Raw genomic sequence first — 26,130 nt, forward strand, 5'->3', positions numbered from 1 at the left:
ACCTTCGCAACTGAGGTCAAATGGTTGGTTCACTTAATGCACTGCCTTCGTTTTGCCGCGGGGCAGACATCATATTCCGTTGGGGTGTTTGCCTAATTATATTTGCTCCCGGAGCCACGCATTACCGCAGCTCCTCCAAAATGTCCCAAAAATCAACTGGCAAATGCTCGGCGAACAAAGGAGCAAGAGCCACGCGGCGTATACGCAATGCGTTACGGCAGTTCATTTGTTGATTAGCGGCGGCAAATTGTGAGTAAAAAATGGTACGAAACAAGGAAAATATGGCCCGGGGCCAGTGGCCGGAATAATAAAGCCACAAATAATAATAAACAACCATGCGGCAGTTCGTGTCCTGGCTTGTTGTCTCGATGTTTCTGTATCCTCGGCTATTTCCTGCTCCGCTTCTGCTTTCAGTCTGAAATTTCAATTTAAAAGCATGTAATTTTTCAAGGCCCCCTTCTTCCGGCTTCCAGGCCATAGAAATGGGGTTCCGATGGCCTGGTTGTCACCGCGTTTCACCGTCATCCTCGTCATCATCATCGCTGCGCATATGTGTTTGCTGCTGGCCTTCTCAAAGCATCCCCATTTCATTCACTCATCCATATTGAATAGACAGTAGAAGTTGGCCTAAGTGAATTTTTTTTACAAACTCGTCAGCCGTCTTAAAGATTCGAAGTTCGAACAACCAAAAGTAATGCAACTTGAAACTTGAAAGAAATATGTTAATCGAATTGCAAAGAAGTGAAATTCAAAGTAGGGCACTTATGTCGCTCTTTTCGGAGATATAAACGTTCGTAGTTGGCATTTCTCTGTGACATTTAGCTTTACACTCAAATAAGCCAGAAGTTACACTTGTTTAGGGCCAAAGTTGAAATTTAAAGCCACAGGCAGTTTGATGTTTGATTTAAAATGGTAGAAGTATCCCGCTTTAAAGTTGAATGAAATTGAAAATAATGTAAACTTAAGAGTGAACACTCAAACAATAGTTCTTTGTGCTCATAATTCCTGAGTAAAGCACCCCACTGATTGTTAATTGCGAATGCAAACTATGCACTTAGCTGGTTTTCACTGTCCAGCTTTAGCCTGCTTTTTTGTTATTGTTGCTCGACGTTGGTTGGCTTCTTTGTTGGCTTGTTTGTTTTTCGCCAGCTGCATGCAGCCAGCCATGAAATCTGTGCAACCTTTGGCCCAACATCAACCCCACCCCAACAGCCCCACACTCCATAGCCCCACGGTGGCTGCTTTGCCGGCGGACTGAATGTCCTGGAGCCGAAAGCCATTTGGCCAGAGACAAAACTACACGGCCAGTCAATGGCGGCATACAGTTTCGGGCAACGCAAACAAAACTTGGCAACTTGAAGCATAAATGTCGGCCGACTGCCAAGTCAGACGAAAGTGGCCAAAACGCAGGGCGTATAAATACACTTCAAGGCTGGCGTTTTCATGGCTGGACGCCCCAAATGAAAATAACGTGCGCACAACACTCATACGCCCTGTTGTCTAATATGTGTCTAACTCGCATTCAAATGGATGTAAATTCTTTGGGAGATCAGGAACCTGAAGCAAACTCACGCCACATATTCCAATCCTCTCAGTGCGACGGCCTTGTTAACATGTCGCATTTTATACGCATTATTAACGCTCATCGCTCCGTCTTGCCGTGCTTTGTTTTAACGGCTTTTGTTGGCCCGGCTATTTACACTGGAAAATAGTACTTAAGTGCTAATATCGTAGGCCATGTAGGGACGCAGATATGGCCATACATTCTTGGCAGCTGACTTGACATGGCCAGACAATGGGCGACGAACAAGCAGTAGTGAATTGGATTTCGGGGCGTGGCAGGTCAAGTGGAAAAGCTGGGAAAGACATACTATGTCAGTATCTGAAAATATATACATGCTGCCTGGGGGAGCAGTCTGCAAAAAAACAATGGGCTTCTTGGGCCATTTTTTGGCTAGCCAGGTATCGACAGTGTTTGGCTTGGATTTCGGTGAAGTTCGATGGAAGAAGGCAGACAAAGTCCTGCCATTGAAACCTCTCATGTTTCCATGTTGTCTACGAGAACAGGACTAAAGCCTTGCCACAAATCGATGGATGGGGAAAGCAAATTAGCCACAAATTTGTTGATGAAAATGTTTTCTAGTAAGGGAAGTTTCAAAGCAGAATTGTTGGGTTTAATTTAATATAAGTCTTTCACAAAAATAGATATATGCTAACTAACTAACAAAGTTCTATGAAAAAATTGTCTGATTGAAAGGTTGTTTACCATTTTCAATCATCGTGCAATTTACATTTTATTACACATAAAGCGAGAACATTTGCAAGTCAAGTCAGCTTATAACCAAAACCATTTTGGTTGTTTCAGACAAATTAGGGTGGGAATTACACAAACGCCTATCCAATTCCAATGTCCTGGCTGGCACACACACACACACAAACAGCTGAATCCTGCTCACAATTAGTCCTCCAAATTAGATGGGCGGTCCTCTTGATCCTCCATTCCCGTGGTGTTGTTGTTGTGTAAAGCTGAACTGGAATTGATTGTACTTTTCACTGCCAATCTACCAACCTCTACTGGGAAATCTCTAGCGGGAGCTGGGGGGAGTTTGGAGCTTAGCAGGTGCTGCCTGTAGGTGTGGCAGGAGGAATCGCAAGCCAGAAGCTGAACAGCTCGTTAGCTTAAGGAGCCTTTGGTATTTGCCTTCGTGGTCAGCCAGCGAACAATGAGACACAAAGCCAAGTAATTAAGACAGTGACAAACACTCGGCGAAACCACTTCAGTGAGTGCGAAAGGGACAGCACACGCAGCAGACAGAGATGGCAGACAGCTCAAAAGGACAAAGGTCAGGGAGGCACTTGGCTCGTGTTTATGCGCCTTTTATGCTGCAACTTCATTAAATTTTACTTTTATGAGCGCAAACAAATCGTTAAAAACATCTCAAAAGCTCCTGAACAATGGAGGCCACGCCCCCCTCCAGCCGCCCAGCCGAACAAACCGCCTTTATACGGCTCAACCCCCCACCCCTGCCACCACCAACCAACGAGCAGACAACTGGGCCAGGAAATGTAGCCGGACAACGGTTCTTTTAATTACTTTCTGCATAAATTTGCACTCATTTCCGGCCCTCGTTCTCTGGAGATGTCTGATCCAGCTGGACACTAAATGGAAAACAAATTGGGCAGCCACACCCGCGGGCGAAATGTTAGTGGTAGTGCAAAAAGAATATCAAGCAGCTAATAAAGAAGCTATATAAAATAAAGATATCTACTTTAGATACTTGCCATCTTAAAGATGCTTTTTAAATAGCCATAGAGCAAGCAGTGGGATTTCTAAATAGATGTGTATATAGTACAATGAATATAAGCTTATCTGATATTTTAATGCTATGTAAATCTGCAGATAATGTTTCTTAAAGTTACTAATATGCCGCTAACAACTGTAGATACTTTTGTATATGTTTGCTTGCCAGCTTAGCGCCTTGTTGTGCCGAATAAAAAATTATGCAAAGGCGGAGTGCGCAGCTCGGCTTCCTTCTCGAAATGGTGGCCCATAAAGGGAGTTGGTAGTGGCATTCGCTTTATGCCGAGCACTTGATGGCAGATCCCGGCTCTTAGTGCTCCCGCAGCAACTCCTCTCTGCCCAGCCATCAACGCACATGTGCGAATGTCCTTTGGGTGTCCTGCGACAAGCCGGTGCTGTGCTGGTCCAGGTTCACCTCCAGTCCTAGTCGCAGTCACAGTCCTCCGCCCCTTTGGTGTTCGCTGGCAAATTGTTATTTAATTATGGCATCCTTGCCATCCGATGTTGAGACGCAACCGGTCACGTTCCGGCGTTCCGGTAATGGCGAATAAATCAACAGCGGAAGCGTTGCAAGTGACGTGCCACCGATGTGGTTGTGGTTGGCCCAGCTCCACCTGTCCGGGATGTGTCGTTTATCGTCCTGTGCTCCATACACCATCAGCAGCAGCACCAGGAGGAGCAGCAGGAGCAGCGAAATCAGCAGGACTTGAAGCGCGAAATGATTGACTTTAAAGTCAAATTGCGCAATCTAAGCCACAGGCGGCCGCCTCGTTCGTGTCGGAAATGACTTGCAACAGTGGCAGAGACACGTGCTGTTAGCTACCAGGAATGAGGACGGAGGATTCTGGATTCTGGATCCTGGATCCCTCCCTGGTTCCAATCAGCAGCGGAGCTTGCCATGACATTCAATTAACTCGATGCCATGCACTGGAACAGGACCAAAAGCCAATGTCTTCTGCATTCTGTGATATTTCGGAAATTAATCCTTGCGTCGACTACCGTCGGTGGTCCGAAGTGTATCTTTGGTTTTGTGGTCTGCTGGTTCTGTCGGTGGTTTGGATTACATCAAATACAGCTTGTGCATTCTAGGAATGTTTTTCAGGCTTTTACCTGAAAGTTGCCAAACTTAATTGGCATTTCGTACACAAGCGTCTCATTAAATTGCATATTAAATCGTAGCATTTGACTAGCATTTCTTCCACTATTCCCAAGCTGCAATCAATTCACTAGAACTTCATTTATGGCCCGCAATCAATCGTGGAAGCAATTAAATTCCCGATAGCAGCTACGCATTCCTATATGCCCAATCTATCTCAATCTTCTGAATTTTCCCAGCTCATCTTTTTGTCTCTAGCTGGCGCGTGACTCGGACATTCCATCTGGATATGACAGCTTCCGGCTGTGATTATCAAATCAGAATATAATTGCTTGGATGCCCCAACGTCATCACCCTCATCAGAAATGAAGCTGCCAGGGCAATTATTTTTGAGCCTTGGAGCTTCATCAGCTGCTTGTGACCCAAATTCGACATCGTAATCATTTATCAGCAGACTGAGGACTTAGTCATGGATAGCTACCTAGAGTCACCGATTTGGCAGGACTCCTAAATGCCAGCAGCTAGTAAATAGTTTTCGATTGCCAGCGGAGCAAATAAGTCAATATTAAGTTAGCCGATAAGTCGCCTTTTGTGGCATGTCCCTCAAGTTGGCATCGGTTTTTGGCTGCGCAGCAATTCCTTATCCTTTGTCAAGGATGAATGTCGCACACAGGGACAGCTCCACTGTCTTCTGCCTTCTGCATGTGAGCTCGAGCTTGAGTTTGAGTCCCCGTTTCCTGAGAGTGCTGGAAATGTTTTCAAAATCCACTCAAGCTCACTTAGATGTCACCAGCGACAGCAGGTGGAAAATGGGCAGAGAATGGGGGCGTTCAAGACATTCAACTTAATGCTGTGCGCATTGTCGGGGATTCCCGGGGATTACCTTTCCCCCTTTTGCACACCAATAAACTTGACAGTTAATCCGTAATTGATCTGGAAAAAGGTACGATTATGATAATGAAGCTGACAATGAGCGCCTGCTGATGGAACTGAAGCTGACAATGAGGGAAAATTCAAAGAAAAACTCATCGACTGACCCAAAATAAACTCCCAAAGAAAAACCCTCAAAGTTTATGCTCACTTGGCGGTGTGGTTAAAGTCGCATTCCGAAAGCCACATGAATTTCAATTTTTATTTGACAATCGGGTAAGAATACAAAAAAAAAAGGACGAAAACGGGGAACGTGTCAAGGCAAATGTCCTTGGGGTCGTGGCTGGGGAAATTCGTTTATGGAAATGCGTAAAACGCACAGAAATTCGCAACTTACCTAAGCAGCCATAACAGCAGATCATAAATAAAACAATATCATATGAATGCTTACGCGTCGTATGCGTAATGTCGACGAAGTGGATATTCCGCTTTGGGTGGCAGGAGGTGGATGGGTGGGTGTTTGAAAGTGCTGCTGCGACAAGTAAGCAAAATGTTATTTGCTCCTTGGCACGCAATTGTACAGACAACACAACGAGGCAGCTGGGAACTCGTGCAGGTCCTGCCAGGATATGTAAATCGACGCGTGTGTGTGCATAGATATAACCATGTTCCGCATCTAACCTACCCTACCCCTCCTCAGTTCCTCCCAACAACATGGACATAGTGCAGGTATTAGTGTAAAAGCCAAAAGTGAGAAAACCAGCAGCCAAAGGACTACGCCACGAGCATACAAATGCCAGCCATGCCGTCGCAACTTGTCATAAGCGGCACCGCCGGCTTACCAGCAAAATAAGCAGCCAACACAGGGACACCAGCCAGCGCAGTCGAGACGCAGCAGGATTCTAGCCAGGAGCAGCAGCAGCAGCAGCATTCGCACAGCCAACATGGAGCAGGATGCCGCAGCAGGTCCTGCGAAGAAAAGCGGCACCACCCTCTCCGTCGACCGGGCCGCCTTCCTTTTGCTGCGCGTCAGGAAAGTGTTCAAGAAGAAGCGACAGCAGCGCAAGGAGCGACAGTAAGTCGAATGTTTGCCATTACTTAACCACCGCGGGGGGTAATCGGTGTTGTGAGGGGGTGCTACAAGGGGGATGAGGTGGATACTAGAGGGGGAAAACTGTTGTCGGGATTTGCCGGATTTCCCTCGCAATGAATTGTGTCTGCCAGCCGAAGGCAAACAGAATTAACAGTCTGTTTGAACGGCGGATTGAAAGCGGATTGGGCCGCAATCAAGAGCGATTTAGTTGCCAATCAATATGCGCGGTCCGAAACTAAATCCATTTGGCTGACCAGAGCTGCATGTTTTAATAGTGCATTTTTGAGCAAGATTATATAATAAACTTTCAGTAGAAACCCATTTTAATGAATTATTTTAAGCACTTTGAATGGAATTGTTGGAATCTGCATTCTACTTTCATAATCCGGAAAATACCCAGAGCTTATTTACAATTTATCACATTTTTTGAATAAGTAGAAATGGGATATAAAAACAAATACATACGGATTTCTTGCTTTTCTTGTTATTTTCTTTAAAGAGCGCAAACGTAAAGGATTTTCCTGAAACTAAACAGACGCAATAAAAAAATACGTAAAATTCTTGTTCTCCACTATAAAGGAACTTTCCCTTTACATGGTGTTTAATCCCAGCTTTTGCCATTCACATTTCTAAGAATTAAATTTCCTATTAGAACTCAAGTTGTGAAATGTGCCACAAACACCCATTTTCAGTGCCACAGCAATCTGTGGCAACTTATTTGGGAAATCCTTAAAGACTCTTTAGCTTGAGCATGTGTGTACACTATTCCCTGCTAGAAAGCAGCTTTCAGTTTTCAGGTGCTTGCATTTGAGCCAACTTTAGTTTTCAGCTCCTGCATTTGGTGGCCAGGATGCTGCATTTGAAGGACCCTCCAAAAAGTAGCTGATAAATATAGCTCGTGGAGTCTCAGAGGCCAAGTGTTTTCTTTTACTTTTTGTGGGCGTGTGGCTAGGTGCTGATGGGGGCGTGGCACGCCCAATCCCGATTCCCATGCACGTTCCAATGCCATTGCTCATTTGCTTGCTTGCTGGCTGGGAGAAGGAGCAGCTCGTTAGAGATTCGCAGCTATGTTTATCCCCAATTTCGCCTGTTCTCTCCAACGCAGTTTATTGCACAGCATGGCCCACGAAAGGAGGAGGTGGAATTTTCCGGCTTTTTCTTTTTTTTGGCCGTGCTGCAGCGCTCCGTAATGAAAATGCTTTTTATATCCTGGCATGCTCAGCATTTGCTTAAGGAGCGGGAACTGCGCCAGAATGCCAAGCGGCAAACTCAATTAGGCACGAGCAACCCGTTTCCAGCGAATCTTCAAGTGGGTTTCCGCTTAAAGTTCACTCACTCACTCACTCACTTATCCTGAAGTTCGGCACCCTTAACCTCTTCACTCGCCCCATTTAAATGGGGCGTGGCCGGGTGTCCTTTTGGCCTGGAAAGGGGTCCGCCTTTCGATGATTTGATTACACGAACAACATTTGCTCTAATTATGCACGCACATGTAAACACAGCAGCAAGTGCAATTACACACACGCGCCAACACACACACAAACACGCACACACACAAATGCTGGATTACAGGGCGCACACAGTGCGTATGCGTAATTTGGCAAAGCCTTTCGACTTAGTTGGCCTTTTTACACACAAACGATGCCCGAAATGAGACTGGAATGTTGTCGTAGCTGATATTAATGTGCCACTATGTCGGCTTAAAGAACTTTATTAGTTTTCCACGTCGGAGGTGCCAACAGAATAACCGAATTTTCGGAAATAAGTGTAATCGGTGAATAATCCTTGGCCCAAAAAGTGGTTTTTCATAACCTTTTGATTTGCCTGGCTCATTAAATATCACACCTCTTTATTATCCTTTTATGCAGGCCCCATCTTAAGGCACTTTTCCCAGTAATTCCCACAGCATGTTAACCTTTTTTTCTACTGGATACTCCTAGTCCTTCACCCGCCACTCCACCATGTGGCGTAATGTACGATTTACGTTTACGAGTATTTCACGTCAATTATGTAGATCCGCTTTGAGTTATGCGTGTGGGCTGTGCCGCCAGGTCGCTCACCCCCAAGAAGCCTCCGCTTCCGACTGCCCCCGTTTACCCGTTACCCCCTTTCCCCGCCCAAGATGAACTGGCTTTGTTGCGCTTTGAAGCGCCCTGCTGCGACCTGTAACAGCTTGCCTTTAGTGGCTGCTGTGGCATTATCCTAGCCGTATGTGCCCCTTTGTGTCGAGCAACTCAGCGCCGCCGGCGAACCTCGAGCCTCTCCAGCTGCACAGCGAAAATATTTCACCAAATTAGGCATTAATTTGGATTACGGATATTCGGTTTTCATCTCGAATGGTGCAATAAATGCTAAAGGAGTCAGCTTGCACGGTCATAAAAAACCACTTCTAGTACAAATAACCATTTCTTATATATTTGAATGGAAAGAATATTTTCTCTTTAAACTTAAATAGATTTTATAGAATTTTAAAGCTTATTTTAATGAAAACATATCCCTTTAAACTATCAAATTTATTTAATGAATATTTTGTTAAAAAGTTTCTTATAGTTTTGCAACTTGCTTGCTTGCATGAACTTCCACTCCATATTTTTAAGCTTTCTTAGATATTTCTAGCTACTAAAAAAACTATTTTTCTCTGTGTGCCGTAAAAACAAAAGGTCGTCGTGCTTCGTCCTCACAACTTTAACTTATTTCGCCAGCGTATTATGTAATTTTCGCCTTTATTTATGTGTGGACATTGTGCCATGCGAGTGAATTTGTTGCTCTTTTGGCAGCTTTAACTAAGTGTTACGCCAAGTTTTCTCAAGTTGTCCGCCGTTGTTTCGTGGCACACTCCTTTGGTTGCAAGGACGCATATAAATTGCTTACATGATGCCCCCTGCCTTTTGCTGCAACACGGCTGTCGCTGCCATCTGTGATATGGAAAAGGACTAAGTGCGGGTGCAGCAATTGAATGTGTTGTCCCTAGCTGGCATCTTGTAAATGCCTCTGGGTGGGAAAAACTTTGCTGATTTCTGTTCGAAATCCTGCCATCCTGGCATCCTTCTATCCCCCACTATCATCATCAATATTGCAGGAGCGGAAGTTGTTGCTGGTAAAAATGGCAGATATTCGGGCGCCTTGGCCAAATGTCAAAGTCAGAAATAAATCAAATAAAAAGTTTTCCATTTTTTGTTAGCATACACAGAACTCGTACTCTTATTTTTTTATTGCATGCACATACACACATGTACATGTGTGTATAGTTCAAGTGGCAAGTGGGTGGTTGGGTGGTTGGTTGGTTGGGTGTTTGGGTGGTGGAGCTGTTCCATCCGATTGACAATTGCCGGCGCAGGACCTGGACAGACGCATCTGTTGTAGGCGTCAAGTTGGGAATCGAGTTCGAGTGCCAGGAATTCAATCACACATCAGGCTGCAGAAATGCCGAGGGTTTCATCGCTCCAACGTTTCGTCATGGAAAATTCGTGCAAGCGGGAAACTCACAGCTGTCGCAGGCAGTCGAATGATATCAGAATGGATTTTATAGGGGGTCTTATATAGGTGAGGTGTTGAAAGTAATTTCCACACAACAATCAAATGTAATTCACATGCGAGGGGCGCACAAAAAAAAACAAAAAATGCGCAAAGCGACAGCTGACAATGACACTCTTTCAACGCAGACGGGTTGCAAGTCATAAACAAATTAAATTAAATTCTTGACACGGCGGCGTGCCACAGAAAATTGGGTTGAATCAAATGTTAAGGGGGCAGAAATAATTTTACATGACTCGTTTTCCTAAAAACAAAGCATGATTTATATTCACAAAGGAACTAGCGTCATTTATGATGCATTATTTAAGTTATGATGCAATATATAAGATTAAGATTTGCTAGATTTAAATACCTTTTGAATGGCATCCCTTTTTCGCTCAGTGTACGCGGGAGTACATATGGGCGGACAAGGAAAGGATGCCGCATGCAAATGAAACGGAAATGGCATGGAGCTGTGCAATGAGGACGGGAAGTAATTGCATTTGCCTGCTGACACTCCCGACTCGTCGCACTTAATAAATAATAGCATTAACTTATTATTGTCACTTTCTTTGGCTCTTCCGCACCCTTTGCTCATCCTCTCACCACCGCCTTCTCTTTCATTTCAGAGCCCAGCAAAGTGCCGCCGCAGCGGCGGGTGGTGCGTGCGGCGCGGGTGGTGCGGCTGGTGGTGGTGGCGGTGGCTCCGGGTCACAATCGCGACCAGGCAGCCGGAAGCTGCCGCCGCCATTGTTACGGTCGCGCACACTGCCCGCCATCATTGTGCCAGGACTTCCGGTCGTCTCGCTGCACACGGATAAGCAAACATTTCAGCTGGGTGCGTACTATATGTTTTTTATTCGAAGTGGGTTTATTTATAAAAAAAAAAAAACACTGCCATGCAACAATAAAGCTTATTCTTTGCACTTTGCTTAAATGCAATTAATCAAAAATTCCATGCGATAAGTTAATGTTGCATAAATAATAACTGACATGAGGTTTTTCAATAATTAATTTTTTATTGGATAATATAATGCACAAAAGTTTGGCCATTTACTTACAATTTTAAAATTGTTTAAACTACAATAGATAAATTGAGAGTTTAACAATGTTAGGGTGTTTTATATAATTCGGCTTAATTAAGATAGATTTTCGAGATTTGGAATTAGGTCAAGGACTACCACATATTTTTCAGCTGCTTTGAGAGCAGCTTTTAAAGGCATGTAGGTATACTATAAAATGTCAGCTCTTGAAACCTTTCACTTTCTGGTCATTGAATGCATGAATGCATTTTCATGGCAACATGACCATGGCCAGGATTCGATTAACTAATTGAGCAAAGAGTGAAGCCAATTTAAATACAATTTCCGCGCTGTAAAGTGTGCTACAGAAAAAGGCATAAATACAAACGACAAAAGCTGGCCTAGACAGTAGAATTTTAATAAATATTTTATTTCAAAAAATTATACGATTTAATTAATAGTCAGAAATGTGGAGATTTTATTTTGGGTTCTTCCAAGAAATTGTATTTCAAAGAGGTTGAGTGCAAAATAAGGCAGGATAATAATGAAAACGTTTTGAACAATTTTATCTGGCATTTGTAAAGTGCCACACTTGGCACGTTGCACCAACAGAATAAGTAATTATGAGCATTTTACAGGTTTGCAGCACAAGTTTATATTTGTGCATATATATGTATATGTAATATCCACATATTTACCCCGATTTATTTTTATCCGACTTTCCAATTCCAATTCAGACGAACGTTTGCTGGGCAGCAAAAGCCGCAGTGGCAGCGCCAGTGGCCATCGATGGTCGCTGCTCACACGTGCCACCAACAGCAGCAGCATCTGCAGCAACAACAACCCGGCCAGCAGCAGCAACAACAACAACAATTTACACATGGCCAACAACAATAACACGCTGATGGTGAAATCATTGAATTTGCCCAAAGACGATAGCAATTTGGTCTATCGCCGCAAATCCTCGGGCAGCACGCCCCACCAACATCAGAATGCGCACCATCATCACCTGCAGCAGCAGCAGCAACAGCAGCAGTTGCATCAGCAGCAGCAACTGCAACAGCAGCAGATGCTGCAGCACCTGGGGGACAGCTCGCTGTTCCAGTTGTCCGATGATTTCGAGTGCCACGCGGATGGTTCTCTGCTCCTCAGGTGGGTAAAGTGGAGGAGGAGCAACTGAATTAACGCTTAATTAGAAAATCCGAAATGGGAATTATACTAACGTCTGACGGACAAAGTAAATAAATTAGTACGCTAACAGGTTGAAGTACTTAGCTAATAGGATTTGCTGGAGTTACTATAATCATTGCAACCAAGTCAGTCAAACCAAACAATCCGTATGATTGTTAGGATTCTTAAATTTTAAACTACCTTTTTATATTTCCTACATATATTTATTACCAATATTATCTTGCAGAATTCCAGCTCCTCATGTGGTGGCCGCACGAGCCTATCGCCTGGCAGCTCGAAAACGAGCAGCTGCCTCCTCGGAGGCCTCCACACCGATGGCCCGGGAGCACACGCTCCACGAGATGCCGCTGGCGGAGTCGGCTAGCTCCGGATCTGGCACGACCTTCACGCGTCTGGCCAAATTGCTGCATCAATCAAGCACGCTGGCAGGCAGGTCCAATCTGCAGCCACCGCCCACGGCTGACAATGCGGTCCAGAGCCTGGGCAGGGGATTGGGCCTGGGACTGGGCGAGGAGGCGCCGCGTCGTCTGTCCTGGGAGAGGTGCGTATACGTAATTTACGGCATTTACCCCGACAACGCTGTCAACTTTCACCTTGACTCCACCCTGACCGCCTGACTGCTGGTGGCGAGCTGGTTCAATTAGCTAATTTCATGTACGCCCTCAAGCTGGAAAGCTGATCTCGGTCGTGTGTCTCTGGCTGCGCCACCTAATGGCCGGCCACATGAGGTTGGTTAGCTGCTCGGTTAGTTGGTTTAGAGAAACGGAGGGATGGATGGATGGATGGATGGATGGATGGATGGATGGCTGCTTGGATGGACGGACTGACTTGATGACAGGACAGCAGGCTGCTCTGCGTTCGAGTGCCGCATTTGTCTTTATTCGTTACGCCTCACGGGCGGACTAATGGAGACACATGCAGACGCAAGATTAACACGCCCGGAGCAGCTTCATCCTCCGCTCGATCCTTACCTCTCCGCAGGATGCTGGCTTAATTAACGTCACTGGTCTCCCACCCGATAAGTTGCACAAATCAAACCACAGCTGGTTGACTTGCAGCTGGCATTAGATGGACTTAATCGTGCTTTGCAACCTGAAGTTTACATCACACTCAAAGGGAATCATCCAATTAGGAAATAGTTCGAAACAATCCCCTTAATTTGAAATCTAGGTTAGAAAAGATGATTAATGCTACTGCTATATAATCCAACTTAAATATGTTTTTAAGCCCCATGGCAAATTTAGCCCTAATACACATTTAAGCTTTTCATATTGTTTGGTATAGGTACATTACAAATTAAGAGCTCAATTTTACAACGGCAACAATTAAATATATTAAATTAAAGCGAAACATTTTAGTGAGTATGCAAGTTGTAAATACTTATCGCTATTAATTTTAAAATATATACGCTTTTGCGTATGAACCGCAAACAATACGCATAGCCAATCGAATCACACTTGTTAAATTGTGGTTTAATTTGTGTTTTGTTGAGCCGCGTTGAATTATTGAGTGGGTTGGAGGAGGCTGGATTGGTGGTACATGTTAGATGGGTTTTACCAATTTCGGCGCACATGCTGTTTCGAAATTCACAAGCTTCAACGGATTTGTGGACGCATCAAAACTAGTCCTGATTAATTATGCAAGCACATTTATCGATGTGCAGCCAAAGGATATGCGAACCGAAGCAATACCACATGTCTCCCTGACGGAATTAAGCAATTTACGAGCGGAAAGGACTACGCCTTGAACTCGGCAACCGGCACTCAACAATGGACCACTTGGCGTTGGCCATGGCCAAGAGTGCAAAATCATTTTGGCAAACAAGCCGCAGGAGGTACAAAAGGACCTTTTCCCCCCCACAACACTGATTGCAACGCTCCCTGTCTGCCACTCCCCACCCAACACTCCCCTCCTCATCACTCGTCTGACAGCAGGACACAGGAATATATGTACTCGAATATAGTGAGTCTAGTGGCGCTACCACGTCACTAGCCATGGCACTGTTTTATGCGTTTAAACTTTGATATTTTAAAATGCAAAAACCCAGAAACCGAAACAAAAGGAGTCCTTTTTTTTGGGTTGCGATCGTTGTTGTTAGCTGGCTAAATTTAGAGGCAACGAGCTTGTTCGCAAGTAAAACATCGCAAATGGCAAGAGTAGCAGGCAGCAATGCGCATAATAATAACTGCAAAGCTCCAAGTTGGCCAAGTTAAAGTGGGCAATGGGCGGAGGATTCGAGTTAGGGTCCTAGTTGGGGTTTTTTTCCAGCCCGCACTGGCTTAATTGTGAATGCATTATTCATGAGCCAACAGCCAAAGACAAAGATGGAGGCGGTCCACCGAACCGTCAGCGTTTTAAGAAACCGAAGGAGTCGAAAGGCGGTAGTCGACTAAAGCATATCTCGTATATAAAATTTAAAAAAAATGTTTTAGCTCTCTAATTTATGGCTGATTAAGCATTGCTGTCAGAAACAATTAGTTTCAACAAAAATTTCATTTATAAATAAATTCCCGGTTTTTTTTTTGGTTTACATACAAAAAGGCAAATGTTGTCATTTACACAAAAGTCCCTTCCGCCAATAAATATGCCTAATTGAAAAACAAACAGAGGCTGCCATTAATTAGATTAATGTAGCTGCCAAAGGCAAACAAACGCTGTTGTTAATATATAAATGTTTATACTAAGTTATAAACTTGTTATGCCCCCGCATTTTGCAATCCAGAGGTATGCTGCTATGGAAAGGACGCGATGCGGAGCCAATAAAATGGTGTCCTGCCACCGCGCAGCCAGTCCAATGTTGGGGATAAAGTTTTGTGCGTCTTGACGCCACTGCTCCTGTGGCAAGAACGACTGGCTGCCACTAAACTAGCTGCGACAACAAGATGCCACTGGAAGTTCGAGTAAACGAACCATAACTGAAATTGGGCATACGTCATGTGCGCCATGCACCCACACAAACACACTCAAAGCACACACACACACCGCACACACACAGCGATGCGAACACAAATACAATGACAAAACTCATTAGCTGACTTGCGTGGGCGGTGGCGGTAGGTTATGTAGTGTAAAATTTTATAAATTGCATGCGGCTTCGCGGAACCGAAAAAAAAATACATAATACAAAAAAAATGTTGAGCTAAAAGCCCCGACGAAGTCGCCGACTTGCTGATGTCAACATCAATTTGTGCGGCACGACCGCCATTCTGTTTCTGATTTATTTTCAGTTTCACTTTGTGTCCTTTGAGCGGGGAACCTCGGTGCGTGTGTGTGTGTGCGATTCGCATAAAAGGTCGGAAAATGCAGGGGGCAAGCCCCAACCACTGATGATGAACGACAGAGAACAACCAAAAATTTGGCAGATGTGACCCTGAATGAGTCGCCGGCTGGTTGAAGTTGGCCAACAGTCATTAGGCCTAATGTGCGGCTCATTTGAAACGGACCAAAAGGGATATCGATCCAGAGTTAACTAACTTCCATATCCCAATGCACTTTTCACTCACATCCAATTACTCTGCAGACGACACTAAGCCATGTCGTCCAAGTCAATTGTTTTTGGGTACAGCCAACCCACATCTGAGTCAACTGAACATTAGGAGCATTTTCCACACTAGGTTGTCACTTTCCCCAAACTTCGAAGGCTTAAAGGAGTTTGCCAAGGACATGACCAGAAATTTGCACAGCATTTCGCCCCCAAGGAAGCCTGAAATATTTAAGCAGTCAAGGGATTGGGTGCGTAAATGTGTCACCTGTTCTTAGCACATTTCCTGGGGAATCGCATTTGAAATCAGGCAGTTGGGTGAAAAATGTAAATGAGGAACCCAAATGTTAGAAAAATCTGCTGCGGAGGCACTCACAAAATGAGTGAGCTTCGATTTAAAAAGACCTAAACGGAATATAGCATAGAAAAATATATAATTTTTCGACTTTTATCACAGAAAAAAGTGACTTTAAAATATTAATATTGAGATTAGTAACTTAAGGATCTTTATATTTTACCTTTTATCAGGAGGGTCGACCTCGCACCTTATGACTATTTATAAACGACCTTGTCAAGTCAATTGCTCCACTGCATTGTTGATTTTCCAATATGGTATCCCTGGCTAAGCAAAACATTGGCCCAGTTTGTTTGGCCCAGCTCTTGACTTATTGCCACCAGTTGGCAGTTGGCTAAAGTGCTTGTATGCATAAGTTAATAACAATCATTACTATCGACAGCTCCTGGCTGTCAGTCTTATCCAGAGCTTTACTTTGAGGTTTGTTGGCAAACTAGGCACTGGGAACTCTGGGCATATGGTCGCCTGTCATTCCTCATCTGCATCCCAATCCGCCCACGATGAGGTTGACAACTGGCAAGGGCAAGACGACACAGCGGCAAGTCAAGTAGAGCTAACTAGGGTCTACTTTGCCGCCTGTCGCCTGTCGTGAAATGTGTCTGTGGCTTGGGGGTTCCTTATAGTTCTAACCACTCCCCAAGCCCCACCAGAAACAACCCCTAACCAACCTATGGATACCGCACTCAAGCCCAGCCATCAGGCATCCACGACGATGACGAGTACAAGTTTTTGCACCACACTTTATTATGGGATGTAAAGTACACAGAGAGAAATCGTAGCGATCAAACCAAAGCACACTTTGTAAACTTATGCATTTTCTAAGTACAACTTTAATAACTTAAGTAAATGATTTTAAATTAAGCAACTTGAAGTAAGCCTTAGGTACTTAATTCTCGCAGTGTTTCCAGGGAAGTACCAGCTTGATGTGGATAGGGTTGACTTTTTGGGGTTGGGGAAGCACTTCGTTTATTGCTTAAAAGCGTCGTAATTTGATTGAATTTGCGTTGATTAAGCGTATTTAGCTGTTGGCAAATTATGAATGTGTTTAATTGCAAACTCACTTAATTGTTCCACGAAAGAGACGAGCAACGCGGCAAGATCGACTCTGGGTCTATTATGGTTTCGGATTAACAGAATTAGCGTGTGTACAAATGCATCCGTCTACAAGGCGGAGTCCTCTCTACCCCATCCCCGTTCCCATTCCCATTCCCATATCTCAATTTGAATTTACGAGGGCGATGCGATTGCCGACAGCCTTTGCGGTTTTAATTGAAAATGTTGCGCATACGACATGTTGCACGGACACACACACGCACACAACCGAATCTCGCATTAATATATGAGCCTTCATTGGAGGACAAACTGGTTACGAGTCGCTGGCATAGAGAAAGTTCATCTCAAGGCTGGTGCGTGCTTAATGCGGTCGAGTTTGCCAACTTGACTCTGATTATGCAAATGCTGTAAATGAGCAAAAGGGCAGGGGGTAACTCAATTTGTGTGTGCGGCTTGCAAATGAATTCTGGGCGGTGTAAACACTGCACAATATGATGCAGCAAAAGCAAAACAAAGTTCGCGCTGGCAAAGTTCAAATTCACGGTGCTGTCCAACCCAATCCATTCCATCCCATTCCATCACCGATTCCCAGGCAGATGGCAAATTAATCCATTATTAGGCCGCCAAGTGGCCCGTAAATTGCAGTTTACTCTGACCCATCAGCCACATCACTCACCTCCATTCGCAGGCCATAAACTTGGCCAGTCATGGGCAAAAGCGTGCCAGTTGAACGCAAAAAAAACACCGAAGAAAAGTGCAGGAAAAGCACAGAAAAGTGTTTGACTTGAATGAAGAAATACGCTCGAGCGGCAATGAACATGCGTCAACTTTGTCAGCATTATCCGCGGCATCGCATTAGCACCAGCTGTCCACTGTGGTGGCTGCACTTAGAGAAAAATCGTACGAAACTAAACCTTAAAATTCCTATCCACCTCTAAAGCATAATATATTCGATGGCTGCTTCTATGATTTTTAAAAGAAGAGTGTAATTTTGAAAATCGCATGATTTTTTTCTCAGTGCACCTGCACAGCAGTGGCGACACTTGTACCGCTGCCCCGTTGAGCGGCTTTCTCCTCTTGGCCTGGCCATAAAGAACGGTCGCATTATGGCCAACTAGGCCGGTCGGCCAGTGACCGCAGCGGCACTTAATGGTCGGCGGGCAGCTCATTAAAATGTCAGACAGCGTGAAGTAATTACGATACTCGGCAAGTTTGCACTTGTTAGAGGATGTGCCCAGTGCCCTCCTCCTTAGGGAATCCCCGCCAGAATCCATTGAGCTGCTCGTCGTGTTTCATGGCTTTGCTTTATGTGTTTTCTATTTTTTGTTTCTGTTTTATTTCTTTGCAGGCGCAAGGACAGCAGTGCTCTGCAGCGCTCGGCCAGCATCGATTCCTTTGCCGAGATTGTGTTTAGTGAGTCGCCACGCCCCTCGCTGGCAGTCACGGGACCAGGTGCCTGCGCCACCGCATCCGGCGGCCCCTCGCCATTCAGCAAACGTCCATCGGCCAGCAGCCTGTACTCCAACTCAACGTGCAGCTCCTTCGCCTCGCAGGTGCAGGCCCAGCTGAATGTCAATTACGGTGACTCGGCACTGGGATCCGGATCAGCAACGGGTGGACCGGGCTCGGGTCACCACCATGGGGCATCTGGTGGCGGCAACGGGGGCAGCAGTGCCAGCAGCAGTCGGCGCGAAAGCATGCTCAGTCCCTCATCCACGCGCCGCTCCAAGCTGACCAGAATCATAAACGGTGAGTGCGGGAAATCGGATGCGGAATCCTAAATTTGTTGCCAGGCGATGCGTGCCGTATCAATGGATAGTGCTATCCATTCTTAACAATCCAAAACATAACATTTTCCTTACAGCTTACGGATTGTAGAATTTTATTGCAACTTTATGGCTTTTTATTGGTTTTTAGACAGAACATTGCAGATCAAGTTACTATATTTGGCCAAAACTAGCTAGATAAGACCAAAAAATATCGCACTCACGCATCACTGTTGCGTTGGGAAGCCCACTTCCTGGCCAGAAAGGGGAAATGGAAGTGGACGGGAAAGAGCTCGTCGTTCTAGTCATCGGTGGCTTATTTATTTCGCTGCAGCCGGCTGATTGAAATTCAAATGCGCACTTGAGTTTTCCGGATGGAAAGCCGGGCAGGCGCGGAATTAAATCGATTGCCACTTGGGCCAAGTGCCCGAGGCTCCAAAGTCTAAAAGATTGAAAATCACAGAGCGGCGCATAAATCAGACATTCGATTTAATGCGCACTGGCGCACTAGAGAATCTGCACAAACTTTGTTTAAAGGTGAAACATTAGCATAGACGCCGATGAAAACCAACTTCCAAGGCCTTAAAATACTCAACACGCTAACGGTGAAAACTTGTGAGGTAGTGCTTCGCGGTTCAATCCGTTGAAATGGGTACTAGGCTAAAACCAAAAGTTGTTCAAAATGCTCAAGCGGCTTCCTTTTAGCAAAACTTTGTAGCCAAACTTTTCCTGGAAGTGCACTTCAAAGACCAGCCTATCGGAGTGGAAGCAATACAAAGCGGGAACAAGGCTACGATTAACACGAATCAGTAAAGCCAGCGGATTATAATTACATATTGAGAAATTAGCACATACTACTGGTATGTGATGTACAATACTAAGATAAGATATGATCTCACAACAATTATCCAGTAAAGTAGTGAGTTAAAGCTCCTGAGCAAATTGTTATTTCCAAGCATTTTCCAGATAGCATTTCTCAATTTCCTAATATATCAATTTATAGTAATTTTTCCTGTGTAATTGCATTTATCGGCTTCTTCGAGAAATTGCTTGTGATAAACGAATTAACAAAGCCGAGCTTCCTTTCAAAACCCCCAACGGATTATGCTCTCTGCGATAGCAAGAAATAGATTTTCTGAGAGCGGCTTCTTTTCTCTCCCACTCACTATTCCGCTTTATCGCTGCCCCCCAGCAGAGAAGCTTCCAAGCTGCAACGCCACAAAGAGCAAATTCCAGTGCTGACAGCTTGGCATCAAAAACTTACAAAATAGCTAGATCAATTCAGTTTTCTAGCTAGCTTTTTGAATGGCATACCACTAAAATGGCGACTTCTTGGAAAACAGCGATTAACTGTGAAGCGCTGACCATTAACGGCCAACGCAAACGCCAATGCAGACGTCGACCGCGACGCCGGCAGACAACAACAATAACTATTATTCCCCACGATCGCAGGCGCAACAACTGAAAATCAACTTGCTTTTCTTATTTCTCAGTCGGCGATCGTCTTTTGAGCGGAGAGCACACTGCTTGTCGGCGACGCGAATAAGAGTTTCCCCTCGTTTCGTTACTGTTTTGAAAAAACGAGCGCTCCAATTGGCGAATTCCTTGATTATAGTCCACATCCAATGGATGGATGATCTATTATTTGTTTGAAAGTGCTGAATAAGATCCCGGATTTCTTGTGAATTTAAAAAATTGCGCAAATGAAAAAACGCGTCTCTTTGCGTTTTGTTTCTGCTTCGCTTGCTGCGCCTGCGTGTGTGTGAGTGAACGTACATATAGGCGCTACCTGTTTGCTGTGTCGCTGTGTGAGTGTTGCGAGAGAGAGATCACCTTGTTGGTGTTACCTGCTTAAAAAGAGAGAGCCAACAAAAAGAGAGTGTCTTTGTGTGAGTGTGCTGCTTAAGAAGTGTCAAAAAACTAAAGGCGTCGCTTTCGTTAAAAAAGAAACGTTAAACTCAAAACAGTGTTTAAAAAAATACAAACAAAAAGAGCCGCGGGGCAAAGAGAAATTCGTAGTGTGTGTTTATTAGCAATGTTAATTAAATATTACGTGCCAGTAAAAACTGCAATTTGCTGGGAGACAGTTGGGCTCTAACGGTAATTGGATTGCATGTCCAACTTTGTGGGAGCCGCCACAACAACAATTGCTCAGGCAAAAAGATAGAGAGGGGGCAGCGAAAGTGAACTTTTGCTTTTGCGGCAGAGAGGGACGACAAGAGAAAAGGGAACGGGAGAGCAGGCGAGAGCAATTTACTCACGTGTCTATCAAACTGTCTCCCTTCTGATGCGTCTTCTTCTTCACTGCACGCCGCCCCCTCTTTAATGCAACATAATTATTTACACTGCGAAACAGTTTGATTATTGTCAATTTTATCATTATCAACACAATGAAAATTTAAAATTAATAAAGAAAATTAGCTCGATTGGTGTGAACTAAATTCAATAATGCTTAACCAACAAATTTAATTAAAAAATAGTGTAAATTATACAGCAAAATAATACAAAAAATATGCTGTTAAAGAAAAATTGTATTAGTTACAAAGTTGTATTGAAACATAAACCGAATGGTTTTCTCTCTGTGTAAGCTCCTCTCTCGCTCGCGCACACACAGCCACAAGGAACTGCAACTGCAAAAAGCTTTTTGCAAGCCGACTGATCTTTGTTGTTGTCTCATTTGTTGTGTTGTTTTCACAGTCGACGTTTTCATTAAAGTGGTTTGTGCAGCAATTTTAAATACGCTCCCCGCACAATGAACAGGTAAGCAACGCACACATACTTCACCTTTAGCACACATGCACACACAACCCAACCAGAGACACACACTGTTACACAAAGGCAGCCTCTTACTTTGTTGTTGTTTTTTGAGTGATCGTTGAAGGGGTTGGAGGGGAGGGTTGAAAAATATGCAACGACATGAAAAACTTCAACTATTGCAACATTTTTGCGTCGTCTTGGCTTTTGTTAACCAAGGTTTATTCACACCGCAGGAAAGTCAAAGTTGTCGGGCGTCTGAAAAGGAAAATGTTTCATCTGTTAGTTGGAAAAACCCGGCATTATAAAAAAAAAAATCTCGTCAGCTACGTTTTTCATTTTCCACTGCGTTTTCCCAATGTGCATGTTATGCCTTGCGGTTTCTTTACTGCACTTTCTGCCGCTGACAGCTGCAAATTTGGCTCAGCACGCAATTTTCCTAGGCCACCAAGTTCCAAGTTCCATTTTCCCATTTTCCACCCACTTTGCTTCCAATTCAAGCCGAAGTTCATGCTGACCATTAATATTTCAACGGTTGTTTTTAGCCATTGTTTCTATCTTGGTTCGTTTAGCAAAACAAAACCGTAAACCCTCCAATGATTCCGCACATAAAGTTCAAGAGACGAATGTATGAGTTTTCCTTTTAGCCGCAAAGTAGTACAAAAACAATAATGTACAGCGAAAGTTAGTGGCTTTAAAGCATGAACAAATAAGACCTTCTAGTGTGCACTGAAAAAAGGTATAATCATAGGGGAAATAATCTCTTAAGGGATTATTTTTATATTATTTATATTATTATTATTATTTATTATTTTATTTATATTATTATTTTTTTGGTATATTTATTTATTACCTAAAAGAAGGGTTGCACTTTCTTCCAGTGTAGCCAAGTTCCGTGATCCATAGTCACCTGAGAAGGGGATTTTGCTGGGGTCGGAAAGGAGTACCGACCCGAAGCACTTAAGAGCACCCCGCAGGCCAAAGTTTATGTTTGCGTTTGCCTTCGCTATTCTATTTTATTGGGAGTTGTGCACTTATTAAAAAGTTTTAAATGTTTGATTAAAAAGAATTCAACGTGAAATTTGCTGTGGCACATCGCTGGCAACTTTTAGCCATTCTTTAAGTTTGTTTACTTATAGCCCGCCACCGCTTCTTCCGCCCATCTTATAGTTATCGCATTTGCTGGTTTTGGCAGCTCAAAAACTTGCGCAGCTCATGGCTTAAAAATAAACATTGGGAGGGAAGCAACAGAACAACAAGCGAAAGATATCAGTTGTCGTCGATGTGTATTGTACAATAAGTATGTCTGCAGATAAGGTAGAGAGCCCCCAATCCCATAGGTGTGTTCCCCATGATTAAGGTAGAATGTGTGATTTGAAGCGCTTTTTAGCGAAATGGGGGAATAGCGTGACTTGTGCGGTAACGAAATTTGAATAGGAACCGCTTTTTTATATATGTAGTATCTCCGGAGTTCGAAAACAAAAGCGTGCTCTGTCGTATGACAATTCTCAGTCTTTTCCAACGACTACCATTCAATGCCTTCATTAGCAACGAATCCAGAACGCCACCACCCACGCCTGACTCATTAAGTTCCCAGAAATGCTAATTTATTAAATCTCTGCCTGTAATAGGAGCAACTCTTTAAAGGCCTTCGCATCGATTTTCAAATTTCGAACAGCGCGACCAACGAGTCGTGCAAAGTGAAACACTATAATGGTCTACAGTCGGCCCCCAACTTCCCCAGCTCCCTTGGTTCCTAACCCGCCTGACCTTAGGTTATCCTCCGGTTACCAAAGCTATGTCTATGGCTATTCCCATTCGGTTTCCATGTGTTCTCCCATGGAAATCGCTTTACAAAGCAGATAAGCAAAGCGAAATCAATCAAAAGACTTTTATATCAAACAATATAAATGGAATGCTTGCCGTTGTCGTTGTCGTTATAGCTGTGATTTCCTACATATCTTCGACGGCTGAATTGAAGTTGCGTTTGTCACGTTTGTCAAAGAACGCAATGAGCACGTAGATTCCACACGGCGACCCACCAATACCACTACCAATCCCAATCCGATTCCGAATCCGAATCCCCCGAACACGGCAACCGGACGGATACACCGAGTTTGTAGATACAGATACAGATACATATTCAGATACACATAGGAGAATGCAAATGAACGGCTATGGGCTACGGGCGGCACATATGTCAAATGCTCTGTGGCAGCCGCAGAGAAAACTTGTGCGACCCTTGAACTTAATGCCCGCAAAGGTCACACGAACAGGCAGTGGGGCACACACACACACACGCTTGTATTGGTAGTGAGTGACCCAAATGTGCCGATTGAGCTTTCTTACAGGCTAAACATGGTCGTCTCCTGAGAAAATTGTAACAAGGCGAAACATTCTGCGAATCGTGTAGGAAACGCAATACCAATTTTTACGAGGAGGTTTCACTTAGAAAATGTAATAACGTGAACAAAGTGGCTCTTTATTAACTCGCAAAAATCGGGAGAGAAATGCCATTTTCTGAAAACAAGAGACACGAATATTTTCTCGTCTAAGGAATTGTGCCAAGTATTCGAGCATGATGCCTCCAAATGAAATTTTCAAAGCACGAGTGGCTTTTTGGAAAAAAACATGCTGAAATAAATACGATGCAAAACCACAATTGACTTAAGGGCTTGAAAAATTAGTGAGTTGAAACTTCTTTGTTGATTTTGAAACTTTTGCTGTGTGCGTATTTAGACCATGTTAATAGTGCACTCCCCCTCTTTCTCCCCTGAACTCTAGACCCACATCCCGCATAAACTTTTCAATTTGCAGGCCAAAAGTCTAAAAACCCAAAAAATAAAATCTACGCAAAAACCGAGATCCCTTTATGCACGACAGATTTGCGCCTTGACCCCGCCCGTGTAAAAAAAAAAGAGAAATCCCACAGAAACACAAAAAAAAATATAGTCAACGGCAAAAACTTTGTGCAAATCGCGCTGGATTTACATAATTTTAAATTCTGGCTTATTGGTTTGTGTTTGTTTCCACAGCGGATCAGGCGGAAGATGGTCGGGGAAAAAAATGGGCCAGGAAGTTGGGCGAGTCCGAGTGACCCGGTCGAAACGTTTATTGCCATTTTGGCTGGGACTTTTTGGGCCACGGGAGTGGGTTTCTTTCTTCCATTTGGTCACTGTGATAGCGACGAGGGTCCAATTTGCATATCTGATTAATATGAATACATTAGTTTCGTGATTTGGCACAGTAAACCAATAGAATTAAATGCGCTTGCTGATTGCAGAGACAAAGGTCAAGTTGAAAGCTCCACTTTTCCACAATTTATCCCGCAGAAATGCCTTGGAGGGATGGGGCATGGTTACTTAAATTCAATTAGCGTTTCCGCTGAACTCCTCATTATGCGATTTGCACTCGAAATCAGAGTCATATAAAATATGCTTTTTGTTTGCGCCTTGCGTCTGCCCCCCGCCTCCACTGGCCTTTTCCTCATTTCCAACTCGAGACTCCGGACCGAGGCACATCCAGTGTACTCAAAGCTGCTTTTATTGAGGAAGCGGCAAATTTATTTAAATTAAGTCGAAAATGCTGGGCTGCTCACTCGCTTGGCTGCTTGGCTGGTTGGCAACTTGTCTGCCCCTCGTAAGTTTGCTAAATGTGTGGTAGATTTGACAATTATGACAGCACAGAATGTTAGATAAATTCTGCATAATTTACGGGGTTTTCCAGAAAGGAGAGACGACTCCTCTGCCATTATCGGTACTCCCTTGTCGTCTCCATTAAGTGGATTATGTTGTTTTGTCTACCCGAGAGGATTTGGGTGGCCCATTCGATGACCTCCATCCCGTCCTCCCGCATCATTGGATCCCCATGCCAGCGTAGCTGTCGTCGAGAACGTTCGCCGTGATTTATGTTGGGCAATTTTGTGCGGCGTAGCTTCATAAATTTTATTATCCTGCAATTGCAAAACCGAGTGCCCAGGGCATCAAGTCTCCGCTTCCAGTTCCATCTCCAGCATTTTTTCGTTAGTGTCACTCTCGGTTTTTTTGCTCAAGTTTATGGGTCAGCAAATTTTATTTATTGCACACCCCCAATTGACTGTTTAGTTTGATTTGAGGGGGCAGGAGTTAGCAAAGCTAACTCTCCAATGTTATCAACTCCAGCTTATAGCTCCAAGCTAATCCGCTTTTGTTTAAGAGCTGGAATTTCTATTGCGAAAGCACTATAGAATCTGTGATTCATAATTTGGATTCTACTGTAAATACAGCCTTATACACATTTTGAAACTGCAAATTACTTAATAAGGGTAGGAAAAATATATACATTTTGCAGATAATAACATATTATCTTTTAAATATTAGTGTGTGCTTAAGAAACAAAGAAAATAATCGGAGAATGTCTGTCTTAACAAGTCCGCAACCCACTTATAAGATTGCACAAAAAGTTACTTAATTTGGCCATACGAATATTTAAAGAATAATAGCACGAATTTAATTGGTGAATACATTTTTGGTAACAAATACCAATGGTATTACTATTTAATTATGTGATGAATCAGAAATGTAGAAATGTTTACCAAATCAGAGCTTCAATTCGAATCTAAGTCAGAGGCTGGCTGACCTGAGTCACCACAAAAAC

At 43.9% G+C, this 26,130-nt stretch overlaps 1 protein-coding gene across 2 annotated transcripts in view; it reads left to right on the forward strand.

Moving 5' to 3' along the window:
* Positions 1 to 6,211: 6,211 nt before the first annotated feature.
* Positions 6,212 to 26,130, forward strand: part of LOC117146000 — a 31,059-nt gene continuing 11,140 nt past the window's right edge. The window contains exons 1-5 of one of the 2 annotated variants that reach the window (XM_033311917.1): positions 6,212 to 6,342; positions 10,503 to 10,711; positions 11,633 to 12,047; positions 12,313 to 12,627; positions 18,324 to 18,724. In XM_033311917.1, the coding sequence (XP_033167808.1) occupies positions 6,212 to 6,342; positions 10,503 to 10,711; positions 11,633 to 12,047; positions 12,313 to 12,627; positions 18,324 to 18,724 (1,471 nt within the window). Of the gene's footprint in view, positions 6,343 to 10,502; positions 10,712 to 11,632; positions 12,048 to 12,312; positions 12,628 to 18,323; positions 18,725 to 20,223; positions 20,504 to 21,438; positions 21,502 to 26,130 lie in introns of those variants that run through there. The other variant, XM_033311919.1, reaches the window with a different exon arrangement.

This window comes from Drosophila mauritiana, chromosome 3R (genome assembly GCF_004382145.1).
Source record: "Drosophila mauritiana strain mau12 chromosome 3R, ASM438214v1, whole genome shotgun sequence".
Lineage (NCBI taxonomy): Eukaryota > Metazoa > Arthropoda > Insecta > Diptera > Drosophilidae > Drosophila > Drosophila mauritiana.